Raw genomic sequence first — 15,070 nt, forward strand, 5'->3', positions numbered from 1 at the left:
AGTTGCCATAGCAGGCAGTAATGCAACCAGTCAGGATGCTCTCGATGATGCAGCTGTATAACTTTTTGAGGATCTGAAGACCCATGTCAAATCTTTTCAGTCTCCTGAGGGGGAATAGGTGTTGTCATGCCCTCTTCACGGCTGTCTTGGTGTTCACGGCTGTCTTGGACCATGATAGTTTGTTGGTGATGTGGACACCAAGGAACTTGAAGCTCTCAGCCTACTCCACTACAGCCCCATCGATGAGAATGGGGGTGTGCTCGGCCCTCCGTTTCCTGTAGTCCACGATCATCCCCTTTGTCTTGATCATGTTGAGGGAGAGGTTGTTATCCTGGCACCACACTTCCAGCTCTCTGACCTCCCTATAGGCTGTCTCATCGTTGTCTGTGATCAGGCCTTCCATCGTTGTGTCGTCGGCAAACTTAATGATGGTGTTGGAGTCGTGCTTGGCCACGCAGTCATGGGTGAACAGGGAGTACAAGAGTGGACTAAGCACGCACACCTGAAGGCCCCCCGTGTTGAGGATCAGCGTGGTAGATGTGTTGTTGCCTAGGGAGGTGTTTAGTCCCAGGGTCCTTAGCTTAGTGATGAGCTTTGAGGGTATTATGGTGTTGCACGCTGAGCTGTAGTCAATGAACAGCATTCTCACGTAGGTGTTCCTTTTGTCCAGGTGGGAAAGGGCAGTGTTGAGTGCAATAAAGATGACGTCATCTGTAGATCTGTTGGGGTGGTATGCAAATCGAAATGGGTCTAGGATTTCTGGGATGATGGTGTTGATGTGCGCCATGACCAGCCTTTCATAGCACTTCATTGCTACAGACGTGCTACGGGTCGGTAGTCATTTAGGCAGGTTACCTTGGTATTCTTGGGCGCAGGGACTATTGTGGTCTGCTTGAAACATATTGGTATTACAGACTCGGACAGGGACAGGTTGAACATGTCAGTAAAGTGTATGCTCGGAGTACACTTCCTGGTAATCCATCTGGCTCTGTGGCCTTGGGAATGTTGACCTGTTTAAAGGTCTTACTCACATCGGCTACGGCGAGCGTGATCACACAGTCGTCCGGAACAGCTGGTGCTCTCATGCATGCTTCAGTGTTGCTTGCCTCGAAGCGCGATAGAAGTAATTTAGCTCGTCTGGTACGCTTGTGTCACTGGGCAGCTCGCGGCTGGGCTTCCCTTTGTAGTTCATAATAGTTTGCAAGCCCTGCCACATCCGACGAGCGTCGGGGCCGGTGTAGTAGGATTCAATGTTAGTCCTGTGTTTACGCTTTGCCTGTTTGATGGTTCGTCGGAGGGCATAGAGGGATTTCTTATAAGCGTCCGGGTTATAGTCCCGCTCCTTGAAAGCGGCAGCTCTACCCTTTAGCTCAGTTCGGATGTTGCCTGTAATACACGGCTTCTGGTTGGGATATGTACGTACGGTCACTGGGGACAACGTCATCGATGCACTTATTGATGAATCCGGTGACTGATGTGGTATACGCCTCAATGCCATCGGATGAGTCCCGGAACATATTCCAGTCTGTGCTAGCAATACAGTCCGGTAGCTTAGCATCTGCGTTATCTGACCACTTCCGTATTGAGCAAGTCACTGATACTTCCTGCTTTAGTTTTTGCTTGTAAGTAGGAATCAGGAGGATAGAATTATGTTCAGATTTGCCAAATGAAGGGCAAGGGATAGCTTTGAAATCATCTCTGTGTATGGGGTAAAGGTGGTCTAGATTATTTTTTTTAAACATCAAATAATGAAGTAAGCTGTTAACCCATTACACCGCTGTTTTTTAATGATGACCTGCTCGTCCCATTAACATTGCATTTGACCTCTCAACAAATGCAGTACTAACAGGGCTATTCAATCATGTCCTTAAGGGCTGATGTACTGCTGTTTTTCTTTATTTGGCAGGAAATGTATTAATGAATGCCACTGATTTACCATGAGTCAGCTCACCTGCATGGTGTCCCAGGTCTAAATCCTTCCCTGATTCGATGAGAGTAATGAAAACCAGCAGTTTTGCAGCCCTCACACACAAGGGGATTTGCTTGTACCAAATGTGGTTATTGATTGCATACACTTTTTTTGTTATATACAAAACTGCCATAATAGCTATATTTTTTAGAAGGAACCTGGGGTGTCTTGGAGAACTTACAACTTCACCAAATAAAGGGAAAATGTTTTCAGCCCTTGCTCTAAAAGGGAACATTTTCAATAGCCTCTCTCTCACCACATTTGACTGAAACAAAGCAGGGCTCCAACTCCTTTCTCTAAATAATGAGCCAAGGGAGGACTGGTGTGTGTGCCACAAATAGCAAAGAGTGAGCCCTGTCTTTTACCACAATTTGGAATGAGGGGGGAATACCTCGACCCCAACCGAGGAGGCATGTGTGCGCATTTAGACCGCTCCGTGTACATCGTGGAATTTCAAAACCGTTACTTTACAAGTACTCCTCAACTATCCAGTTGAAACGGATCTATGGTATAAACTCCACTTATTTTTTTCTTTACCCGAGGGAGTTTTAATTTTGGGAACCAGTAGCCCTGTGTGTGACACTGTAATCCAGCCGTCCGCACGGAAAGGAAGTTCGGCTACTGTTTACTTTTTTATCAGAGTAGCCTAACCCAAACCAGGTGAAGTCACCCCCCGGTGCGCGGCCAGCGCTCCGTATATAGTGGAAACCCTCTTTGTGGTCTGTAACCTATTTCAGGGTCTGAAGTATTGGTGAAGTTCTTCATTTTTCTAACTTCAGTTTGGCTCTATCTGTGTCTGACGGGATGTTTTCATGCGTCCTGCCTTTGGTTGTGGATGGGAATGGCAGTTTTCTGACTGCGCGCAATAGCAGAGTCTGATCTAGCCACAGTCATGATGTTCTGCTTCTCGATAATGTTTTTAATCATCTGAGGGGCACTCTTCCCCAAAGGAAGCGAGAGTGAAAACTTTCCCCATCTCTCTCTGAACTCCATAGTGTTCTAGGATGTGAAAGTTGGACTGTGGCTCACTTTGATCTAACTTCATTCTCACGAATAACGGAATAACAACTTTGGGGAAAAGGTTTTGTTTGTTTGTTCCAGCTCACAAATCAACACTCGAGTTTGCCACAGTGACGATTATTGGACACCGTGGACCCTCCTCTGAAATACCAACCAGGTCATATTTGAAAGATAAAATGCGGCACAATGTTCCAGGTCTTTGTGTATTCCTGAAGTGCGTGTTTCTACAGATAGCCCCGCTGCTCTGTGTTCCTTCTATCCGGCCGGGAGAGCGGCCAGAGTGGTGTGAGGTCTGAGTGGGACGCGGAGAAGAAATAGTCTAAATATCTTCCCACATGGTATGCCTTTATTCTTCTGCCAGCAAAGTTGGGAGTGAAACGGGGATGTTTCTTCGGCGGCTCTGGACGCTCCGCCGCAGTTATTGCTCTGGACGGTTATTGCTCCTAGGGGTCGCGGTGTGTCTTTTCTACCAGACCCTGATGGTGGCACGGAGTCGGTTCAAAGGCGACCCACCCGCGGCTGATGAAGGCAACAAGTCAACGATGACTGGAGCGTTGGAGGTATTTGATGAACTTCTGCAGGACCCTGCGAGGCTTATTTCTACCCTGGAGGCTTTGGAAAGGGACAGATATGTAAGTGGGCTTATGATAGAATTGCACTTGTCTATTGTCCAATTTTTGTCCTGTGCTTTAGGTAGCCTACTTGCACTTGTGATGAACCTTGAATATTGAAGATTCAAGGATAAGCTTTGTTCCATCCCACAATGGGAAAGGACATTTCATCATCAAAACACATGGGTATAGGCTTTAAACAGTGCTGTGTTAGTTGCATGCAATGGTTGTATGTCTCTCTATGCAGCCGGTGTTTTGTCTTTGGGCTCAAAACACCGTCTGAGTTTCATTAACTTTAATGAGCAACAACCTTAGCTTCAAGCCTAACAACAACATTATTGGATGCTGACTCCTTGGCTCAGCCTATATAACTAACAGGTTGAGCCTATTGTAATTTAGTTGTCAGCCTATATAACTAACAAGTATCGTAAACTGCTTAAGAATAGTGAACCGTTTTTTTGCTATGGATATTAGTGTTGAGGTATTTAGGTGAGCGTGCTTGGAGCTCGAGGCTCAATGCCCATTGGTCAGCTGGACATGTGCTCTAGAAGTATCCCGGGCGCGGCTTTATTTAATGCGAGCTCTTCGCTCCACACCGATGATTGACACCTGTATGAACCTTTAGAAAAACAAGGTTGCATATCAATTTCCCGGGTTATTTTAAGTGATTCGTTGTCTGAAAGCCATCCTTTGACAGCTCTCATGCATCCATAAAATGACAGCTGACATAATCTGAGGTAAACCAAACATGAGGGATTTAAATGTATTTATTACCCAGCTGCCTCAAATATTGCCTATGCCTTGACCATTATAGCCTTCGTTGACATTGTTTGGGCTAGCTAGAGCGTGTGTATGAATGTGTGACAAAGACTAACAGTGTGTGTTTGTGCATATGTGTGTCATAGGTGCATTTGGGTAACACAATTGGATGACAGACTGCTCTGTAATTGTGAGAGTATTTTCTGGTAATCCCACTGTTACTGTGTTTGCTTTCCAGTCTTTCAGGAAGTGTGTGTTGTATTCAGACAAGATTGACCGCTGCCATAGATCAGCTGCTAGCACCTCAGGTCACCACACAGCTCTCTGGTTACCATCTACCTCTAACATCTGATTCTAGATCAGCTCTACTTACCCACTTCTAACCTTTACCATTATGGGCTAAATTTGGAAATTGTTCCTGGAACAGTTGTTCTATTAGGTCATACTTTTCCTTCTCTCAGGTTGTCTTGGCCACTTGGAGAGGAAGAACATAATAAATAAACAAGGAGAGGGGGGAGAAGGAGGGATAGTGTTGAGAGAGATATAGAGAGGGAGACAGACAGAGAGAGGCAGTCTGTTGGACTTGTTGACTATGTGGTTGACAGGGAGAAAGCGAGCTGTCACAGCCAAATTTGTTACCCACCACAGACACACTGCCTCAGTTTAGCTGTTGAGTGCAACTCCGAGTTCTAGAAACAACCCGAACAGTTCTGAATGTTGGACTTATTGTGAATCAGAAGTTTGATGTCTGAGCCATTACGTTGCCCTTATTTCCCCTCTCATAATACTCAAAGTACTCTGTCCTTTGACATTGAGTGTGACTGGGGGGGGGGGGGGGTTGGCATGTCTAGAGCCATCGTTACAAAAGCCCTGCCACTGTAGTGTTTATGCCTGTTACCCTCTGTGGCATGTCATAATGACTAGCTTCACACTGTGTGTATGGGGTGTTCAGTATTTTATCTGTCTGGGGCTGGATGGTGATTGGAATTGCTGGAGAGTTGTTAGGGATGGGGCATTTTGGCAAGGGTGTTTGTGTTATAGGTTTGCAATGCGTGTGTGTGAGTGTGTGTCCATGTGCGTGTGTATGCAGTCAGCACCTGTGTATGGCTGTCCCAGGCTTTCCAGGGGTGCTAGCGGGGTGAGTGCTCCAGCAGTAGGCCAGTAGGAAGTGTTAGATCAGAGTTACGGAATGTGATCTTCCAGCGCTTTATCCCCTTTGAGTCTCTTCCAGACTCTGACAGCCCCATTCAGTCCCAGGGCAGGAGGCAGGAACACAGCAGGATCAGGGATCAAAAAGCCATGGAACGCAGCCTCACTCGCACACACATACATGCTGGGATTCAATGGCACTGGTACTCCCATCAGAGCGGCATTCAAACTCACCACATATGTGTGGAGCACATATGTGGTGGTGTTCAGAGTGGAACCCCTGCCAGAAAGATTGGTGGTGTTCAGAGTGGAACCCCTGCCGGAAAGATCTGGATGCTTGTTTGCTGTTTTGACACTGATTGGCTGAAAGTGTGTATGGGAGGAGGTTCCAGCATTTGACCACTGGCACTAACCAGACTCTCTAAGCTCGGAGAAGGTCACAGAGTCCGAGAGTCAGTTAGGGTGCTAGGATGGTAGAGTCAGGGAGTCAGTTAGGGTGCTGGGGTGGTAGGGTCAGGGAGTCAGTTAGGGTGCTAGGATGGTAGAGTCAGGGAGTCAGTTAGGGTGCTGGGGTGGTAGGGTCAGGGAGTCAGTTAGGGTGCTGGGGTGGTAGGATCAGGGAGTCAGTTAGGGTGCTAGGATGGTAGAGTCAGGGAGTCAGTTAGGGTGCTGGGGTGGTAGGGTCAGGGAGTCAGTTAGGGTGCTAGGATGGTAGAGTCAGGGAGTCAGTTAGGGTGCTGGGGTGGTAGGGTCAGGGAGTCAGTTAGGGTGCTGGGGTGGTAGGATCAGGGAGTCAGTTAGGGTGCTGGGGTGGTAGGGTCAGGGAGTCAGTTAGGGTGCTGGGATGGTAGGATCAGGGAGTCAGTTAGGGTGCTGGGATGGTAGGGTCAGGGAGTCAGTTAGGGTGCTGGGATGGTAGGATCAGGGAGTCAGTTAGGGTGCTGGGATGGTAGGATCAGGGAGTCAGTTAGGGTGCTGGGGTGGTAGGGTCAGGGAGTCAGTTAGGGTGCTGGGATGGTAGGATCAGGGAGTCAGTTAGGGTGCTGGGGTGGTAGGGTCAGGGAGTCAGTTAGGGTGCTGGGGTGGTAGAGTCAGGGAGTCAGTTAGGGTGCTGGGGTGGTAGGGTCAGGGAGTCAGTTAGGGTGCTGGGATGGTAGAGTCAGGGAGTCAGTTAGGGCGCTGGGATGGTAGAGTCAGGGAGTCAGTTAGGGTGCTGGGATGGTAGGATCAGGGAGTCAGTTAGGGTGCTGGGATGGTAGGATCAGGGAGTCAGTTAGGGTGCTGGGGTGGTAGGGTCAGGGAGTCAGTTAGGGTGCTGGGATGGTAGGATCAGGGAGTCAGTTAGGGTGCTGGGGTGGTAGGGTCAGGGAGTCAGTTAGGGTGCTGGGATGGTAAGATCAGGGAGTCAGTTAGGGTGCTGGGGTGGTAGGGTCAGGGAGTCAGTTAGGGTGCTAGGATGGTAGAGTCAGGGAGTCAGTTAGGGTGCTGGGGTGGTAGGGTCAGGGAGTCAGTTAGGGTGCTGGGATGGTAGGGTCAGGGAGTCAGTTAGGGTGCTGGGATGGTAGGATCAGGGAGTCAGTTAGGGTGCTGGGGTGGTAGAGTCAGGGAGTCAGTTAGGGTGCTGGGGTGGTAGAGTCAGGGAGTCAGTTAGGGTGCTGGGGTGGTAGGGTCAGGGAGTCAGTTAGGGTGCTGGGGTGGTAGAGTCAGGGAGTCAGTTAGGGTTCTGGGGTGGTAGGGTTAGGGTGCTGGGGTGGTAGAGTCAGGGAGTCAGTTAGGGTGCTGGGATGGTAGAGTCAGGGAGTCAGTTAGGGTGCTGGGATGGTAGAGTCAGGGAGTCAGTTAGGGTGCTGGGATGGTAGAGTCAGGGAGTCAGTTAGGGTGCTGGGGTGGTAGAGTCAGGGAGTCAGTTAGGGTTCTGGGGTGGTAGAGTCAGGGAGTCAGTTAGGGTGCTGGGATGGTAGAGTCAGGGAGTCAGTTAGGGTGCTGGGATGGTAGAGTCAGGGAGTCAGTTAGGGTGCTGGGATGGTAGGGTCAGGGAGTCAGTTAGGGTGCTGGGGTGGTAGGGTCAGGGAGTCAGTTAGGGTGCTGGGGTGGTAGGGTCAGGGAGTCAGTTAGGGTGCTGGGGTGGTAGGGTCAGGGAGTCAGTTAGGGTGCTGGGGTGGTAGAGTCAGGGAGTCAGTTAGGGTGCTGGGATGGTAGAGTCAGGGAGTCAGTTAGGGTGCTGGGATGGTAGAGTCAGGGAGTCAGTTAGGGTGCTGGGGTGGTAGGGTCAGGGAGTCAGTTAGGGTGCTGGGGTGGTAGGGTCAGGGAGTCAGTTAGGGTGCTAGGATGGTAGAGTCAGGGAGTCAGTTAGGGTGCTAGGGTGGTAGAGTCAGGGAGTCAGTTAGGGCGCTAGGATGGTAGAGTCAGGGAGTCAGTTAGGGCGCTAGGGTGGTAGAGTCAGGGAGTCAGTTAGGGCGCTAGGATGGTAGAGTCAGGGAGTCAGTTAGGGTGCTGGGGTGGTAGGGTCAGGGAGTCAGTTAGGGTGCTGGGATGGTAGAATCAGGGAGTCAGTTAGGGCGCTAGGGTGGTAGAGTCAGGGAGTCAGTTAGGGCGCTAGGATGGTAGAGTCAGGGAGTCAGTTAGGGTGCTGGGGTGGTAGGGTCAGGGAGTCAGTTAGGGTGCTAGGATGGTAGAGTCAGGGAGTCAGTTAGGGTGCTGGGGTGGTAGGGTCAGGGAGTCAGTTAGGGTGCTGGGATGGTAGGGTCAGGGAGTCAGTTAGGGTGCTGGCATGGTAGGATCAGGGAGTCAGTTAGGGTGCTGGGATGTTATGGTCAGGGAGTCAGTTAGGGTGCTGGGATGTTATGGTCAGGGAGTCAGTTAGGGCGCTGGGATGGTAGGGTCAGGGAGTCAGTTAGGGTGCTGGGATGGTAGGGTCAGGGAGTCAGTTAGGGTGCTGGGATGTTATGGTCAGGGAGTCAGTTAGGGTGCTGGGATGTTATGGTCAGGGAGTCAGTTAGGGTTCTGGGATGGTAGAGTCAGGGAGTCAGTTAGGGTGCTGGGATGGTAGGATCAGGGAGTCAGTTAGGGTTCTGGGATGGTAGGGTCAGGGAGTCAGTTAGGGTGCTGGGATGGTAGAGTCAGGGAGTCAGTTAGGGCGCTAGGATGGTAGGGTCAGGGAGTCAGTTAGGGCGCTAGGATGGTAGAGTCAGGGAGTCAGTTAGGGTGCTGGGATGGTAGAGTCAGGGAGTCAGTTAGGGTGCTAGGATGGTAGAGTCAGGGAGTCAGTTAGGGTGCTGGGATGGTAGAGTCAGGGAGTCAGTTAGGGTGCTGGGATGGTAGAGTCAGGGAGTCAGTTAGGGTGCTAGGATGGTAGAGTCAGGGAGTCAGTTAGGGTGCTGGGATGGTAGAGTCAGGGAGTCAGTTAGGGTGCTGGGATGGTAGAGTCAGGGAGTCAGTTAGGGTGCTGGGATGGTAGAGTCAGGGAGTCAGTTAGGGTGCTGGGATGGTAGAGTCAGGGAGTCAGTTAGGGTGCTAGGATGGTAGAGTCAGGGAGTCAGTTAGGGTGCTGGGATGGTAGAGTCAGGGAGTCAGTTAGGGTGCTGGGATGGTAGAGTCAGGGAGTCAGTTAGGGTGCTGGGGTGGTAGGGTCAGGGAGTCAGTTAGGGCGCTGGGATGGTAGGGTCAGGGAGTCAGTTAGGGCGCTAGGATGGTAGAGTCAGGGAGTCAGTTAGGGTGCTGGGGTGGTAGGGTCAGGGAGTCAGTTAGGGTGCTGGGATGTTATGGTCAGGGAGTCAGTTAGGGCGCTAGGATGGTAGAGTCAGGGAGTCAGTTAGGGTGCTGGGATGGTAGAGTCAGGGAGTCAGTTAGGGTGCTGGGATGGTAGAGTCAGGGAGTCAGTTAGGGTGCTGGGGTGGTAGGGTCAGGGAGTCAGTTAGGGTTCTGGGATGGTAGGGTCAGGGAGTCAGTTAGGGTGCTGGGATGTTATGGTCAGGGAGTCAGTTAGGGCGCTAGGATGGTAGAGTCAGGGAGTCAGTTAGGGTGCTGGGATGGTAGAGTCAGGGAGTCAGTTAGGGTTCTGGGATGGTAGGGTCAGGGAGTCAGTTAGGGCGCTAGGATGGTAGAGTCAGGGAGTCAGTTAGGGTGCTGGAATGGTAGCGTCAGGGAGTCAGTTAGGGTGCTGGGATGGATGTCTGCCCATGTGTGTACCTACTCCAGTGGTGGTCAGTATCATTTATCATTTATCATTTTTCATGAGCATGGCCTTATTTCTATTACAACATATTGGATGACTGTCATTCATATTCCATTCACCTAGTTCAATGTAACAGCAATAGGTTTAGGCTACTATATGATACTAGAATTTTCCCTATACCCATCATGAGAGAGCCTATGAATGAAAGTTTACAACATATGTGCACACAGGTCAAGAGAAAATTTTGAGGTGATACATTCAGTACCGTCTTGCAAACTCTTGCCTGCATCTAGCTAATCTAGGGTGTAATCATTAGTCCAACAGTTGCAAATGAGAGTTTCAATTGGACATTCAGGTATGTTTATCCCCATTTGGTTCCGTTTGCTTCCGTTTAAGAAATGTTTTTCAACAGAATTGGCGGAATGAATATACCCCTGATCACATGTAAACACAGTTCACTTTCATAGCAGCCACGTTGTATTCCTTCTAGCATCTATGCACTCTCCTCCTCTCACCTTGTCCCTTCGCTTTTGGACTTCAATGCACAACACATCAGCTGTATGTGACCAGGCAAAAAAACTTTACAAGCCAAACCATGTCATAACCGCTACACACATCCTGCATCATTGTCACCATATTAGCTAAAGTAACGTCATAGTCAACATAGCTAATAGAACTAACGCGTTAGTAAACCTGCTGCAATCATGCAGTAACGTTAGAGTACAGTCAGTAAGTAGTTTAGCACTTACACCAGCCGGCGTCTGTTGCAATAAATTAGTTTTAAAAACATACCTTGACTTGGAACCGTTCCAGTGTTGTGTTGGATAGTCATAGCCAGCTAGCTAACATAGCATACCTCTGTTTGGGCAGGGTGTTTGAGGAGGCTAAACATTTGTTAGCTAAGTAAGTGAAACTGAAAGTGAAAAAAAATTACAATCTCTCTCAATTTCTCTCTCGCTTCTCCTTCATTTTGGAAGAAATGTATTTGTTCGAAACTGTTCAACTATTGTCTTTCTCTCTCTTTGAATCATCGACTCACCATATTTTATTGTAGCTTATGTTTTCAGTACTAAATTAATTCTCTGATCCTTTGATTGGGTGGACAACATTTCAGTTCATGCTGCAAGATCTCTGATAGGTTGTAGGACGTCCTCCGGAAGTTGTCATAATTACTGTGTAAGTCTATGGAAGGGGGTGAGAACCATGAGCCTCCTAGGTTTTGTTTTGAAGTCAAAGTACCCAGAGGAGGACGGAAGCTAGCTGTCCTCCGGCTACACCATGGTGCTACCTTACAGAGTGATGTTGAGGCTACTGAAGACCATTACAAAATAGTGTTTTAATCAATTATTTGGTGACGTGATTATATTTTGTATAGTTTTATCTAAAAAAAGTTATACTTTTTAAAAATGTTTTACAATTTTTATCTTTATGAAGTTCACTGAGGAGGATGGTCATTCCCTTCCTCCTTTGAGGAGCCTCCCCTGGTGTACTCTAATGGCTAGGTCCCAATACTGTTAATTAGTCCTCTACTTGGTACCTTTTCTAAATGATCACTAATCTAAATTGAATGGACTGCTAGCAGCAATAGAAGTGGTAGCATATGAAGGAAACTCCTCAGTTGATGATACTGATAGAAGGCTAGGAGTAAACTGCACCATATTACTGTACTGAGGAAGGATGGAGACACCTGCACCATATTACTGTACTGAGGAAGGATGGAGACACCTGCACCATATTACTGTACTGAGGAAGGATGGAGACACCTACACCATATTACTGTACTGTAGGAAGGATGGAGACACCTGCACCATATTACTGTACTGAGGAAAGATGGAGACACCTGCACCATATTACTGTACTGAGGAAGAATGGAGACAGCTGCACCATATTACTGTACTGAGGAAGGATGGAGACACCTGCACCATATTACTGTACTGAGGAAGAATGAGACACCTGCACCATATTACTGTACTGAGGAAGGATGGAGACACCTGCATCATATTACTGTACTGAGGAAGGATGGAGACACCTGCACCATATTACTGTACTGAAGAAGGATGGAGACACCTGCACCATATTACTGTACTGAGGAAGGATGGAGACACCTGCACCATATTACTGTACTGTAGGAAGGATGGAGACACCTGCACCATATTACTGTACTGAGGAAGGATGGAGACACCTGCATCATATTACTGTACTGAGGAAGGATGGAGACACCTGCACCATATTACTGTACTGAGGAAGGATGGAGACACCTGCACCATATTACTGTACTGAAGAAGGATGGAGACACCTGCACCATATTACTGTACTGAGGAAGGATGGAGACACCTGCACCATATTACTGTACTGAGGAAGGATGAAGACACCTGCACCATATTACTGTACTGAGGAAGGATGGAGACACCTGCACCATATTACTGTACCGAGGAAGAATGGAGACACCTGCACCATATTACTGTACTGTAGGAAGGATGGAGACACCTGCACCATATTACTGTACTGAGGAAGGATGGAGACACCTGCACCATATTACTGTACTGAGGAAGGATGGAGACACCTGCACCATATTACTGTACTGAGGAAGGATGGAGACACCTGCACCATATTACTGTACTGAAGAAGAATGAGACACCTGCACCATATTACTGTACTGAGGAAGGATGGAGACACCTGCATCATATTACTGTACTGAGGAAGGATGAAGACACCTGCACCATATTACTGTACTGAGGAAGGATGGAGACACCTGCACCATATTACTGTACTGAGGAAGGATGGAGACACCTGCACCATATTACTGTACTGAAGAAGAATGAGACACCTGCACCATATTACTGTACTGAGGAAGGATGGAGACACCTGCACCATATTACTGTACTGAAGAAGGATGGAGACACCTGCACCATATTACTGTACTGAGGAAGGATGGAGACACCTGCACCATATTACTGTACTGAGGAAGGATGGAGACACCTGCACCATATTACTGTACTGAGGAAGGATGGAGACACCTGCACCATATTACTGTACTGAGGAAGGATGGAGACACCTGCACCATATTACTGTACTGAGGAAGGATGGAGACACCTGCACCATATTACTGTACTGAGGAAGGATGGAGACACCTGCATCATATTACTGTACTGAGGAAGGATGGAGACACCTGCACCATATTACTGTACTGAGGAAGGATGGAGACACCTGCACCATATTACTGTACTGAGGAAGGATGGAGACACCTGCACCATATTACTGTACTGAGGAAGGATGGAGACACCTGCACCATATTACTGTACTGAGGAAGGATGGAGACACCTGCACCATATTACTGTACCGAGGAAGAATGGAGACACCTGCACCATATTACTGTACTGTAGGAAGGATGGAGACACCTGCACCATATTACTGTACTGAGGAAGGATGGAGACACCTGCACCATATTACTGTACTGAGGAAGGATGGAGACACCTGCACCATATTACTGTACTGAGGAAGGATGGAGACACCTGCACCATATTACTGTACTGAAGAAGAATGAGACACCTGCACCATATTACTGTACTGAGGAAGGATGGAGACACCTGCATCATATTACTGTACTGAGGAAGGATGAAGACACCTGCACCATATTACTGTACTGAGGAAGGATGGAGACACCTGCACCATATTACTGTACTGAGGAAGGATGGAGACACCTGCACCATATTACTGTACTGAAGAAGAATGAGACACCTGCACCATATTACTGTACTGAGGAAGGATGGAGACACCTGCACCATATTACTGTACTGAAGAAGGATGGAGACACCTGCACCATATTACTGTACTGAGGAAGGATGGAGACACCTGCACCATATTACTGTACTGAGGAAGGATGGAGACACCTGCACCATATTACTGTACTGAGGAAGGATGGAGACACCTGCACCATATTACTGTACTGAGGAAGGATGGAGACACCTGCACCATATTACTGTACTGAGGAAGGATGGAGACACCTGCACCATATTACTGTACTGAGGAAGGATGGAGACACCTGCATCATATTACTGTACTGAGGAAGGATGGAGACACCTGCACCATATTACTGTACTGAGGAAGGATGGAGACACCTGCACCATATTACTGTACTGAGGAAGGATGGAGACACCTGCACCATATTACTGTACTGAGGAAGGATGGAGACACCTGCACCATATTACTGTACTGAGGAAGGATGGAGACACCTGCACCATATTACTGTACTGAGGAAGGATGGAGACACCTGCACCATATTACTGTACTGAAGAAGGATGGAGACACCTGCACCATATTACTGTACTGAGGAAGGATGGAGACACCTGCACCATATTACTGTACTGAGGAAGGATGAAGACACCTGCACCATATTACTGTACTGAGGAAGGATGGAGACACCTGCACCATATTACTGTACTGAGGAAGGATGGAGACACCTGCACCATATTACTGTACTGAGGAAGGATGAAGACACCTGCACCATATTACTGTACTGAGGAAGGATGGAGACACCTGCACCATATTACTGTACTGAGGAAGGATGGAGACACCTGCACCATATTACTGTACTGAGGAAGGATGGAGACACCTGCACCATATTACTGTACTGAGGAAGGATGAAGACACCTGCACCATATTACTGTACTGAGGAAGGATGGAGACACCTGCACCATATTACTGTACTGAGGAAGGATGAAGACACCTGCACCATATTACTGTACTGAGGAAGGATGGAGACACCTGCACCATATTACTGTACTGAGGAAGGATGGAGACACCTGCACCATATTACTGTACTGAGGAAGGATGAAGACACCTGCACCATATTACTGTACTGAGGAAGGATGGAGACACCTGCACCATATTACTGTACTGAGGAAGGATGGAGACACCTGCACCATATTACTGTACTGAGGAAGGATGAAGACACCTGCACCATATTACTGTACTGAGGAAGGATGGAGACACCTGCACCATATTACTGTACTGAGGAAGGATGGAGACACCTGCACCATATTACTGTACTGAGGAAGGATGAAGACACCTGCACCATATTACTGTACCGAGGAAGAATGGAGACACCTGCACCATATTACTGTACTGTAGGAAGGATGGAGACACCTGCACCATATTACTGTACTGAGGAAGGATGGAGACACCTGCACCATATTACTGTACTGAGGAAGGATGGAGACACCTGCACCATATTACTGTACTGAGGAAGGATGGAGACACCTGCACCATATTACTGTACTGAGGAAGGATGAGACACCTGCACCATATTACTGTACTGAGGAAGGATGGAGACACCTGCACCATATTACTGTACTGAGGAAGGATGGAGACACCTGCACCATATTACTG

At 48.3% G+C, this 15,070-nt stretch overlaps 1 protein-coding gene across 1 annotated transcript in view; it reads left to right on the forward strand.

Moving 5' to 3' along the window:
- The first annotated feature begins 3,303 nt into the window (after positions 1–3,303).
- The window catches only part of LOC120031823 (cadherin-like and PC-esterase domain-containing protein 1), a 35,509-nt gene continuing 23,742 nt past the window's right edge, over positions 3,304–15,070 (forward strand). The window contains exon 1 of the mRNA XM_038977643.1: positions 3,304–3,621. Coding sequence (XP_038833571.1) covers positions 3,325–3,621 — 297 coding nt within the window. The 5' untranslated portion in view covers positions 3,304–3,324. The remainder of the gene's footprint in view (positions 3,622–15,070) is intronic.

This window comes from Salvelinus namaycush, chromosome 38 (assembly GCF_016432855.1).
Source record: "Salvelinus namaycush isolate Seneca chromosome 38, SaNama_1.0, whole genome shotgun sequence".
In the NCBI taxonomy this organism is placed as follows: Eukaryota; Metazoa; Chordata; class Actinopteri; order Salmoniformes; family Salmonidae; genus Salvelinus; species Salvelinus namaycush.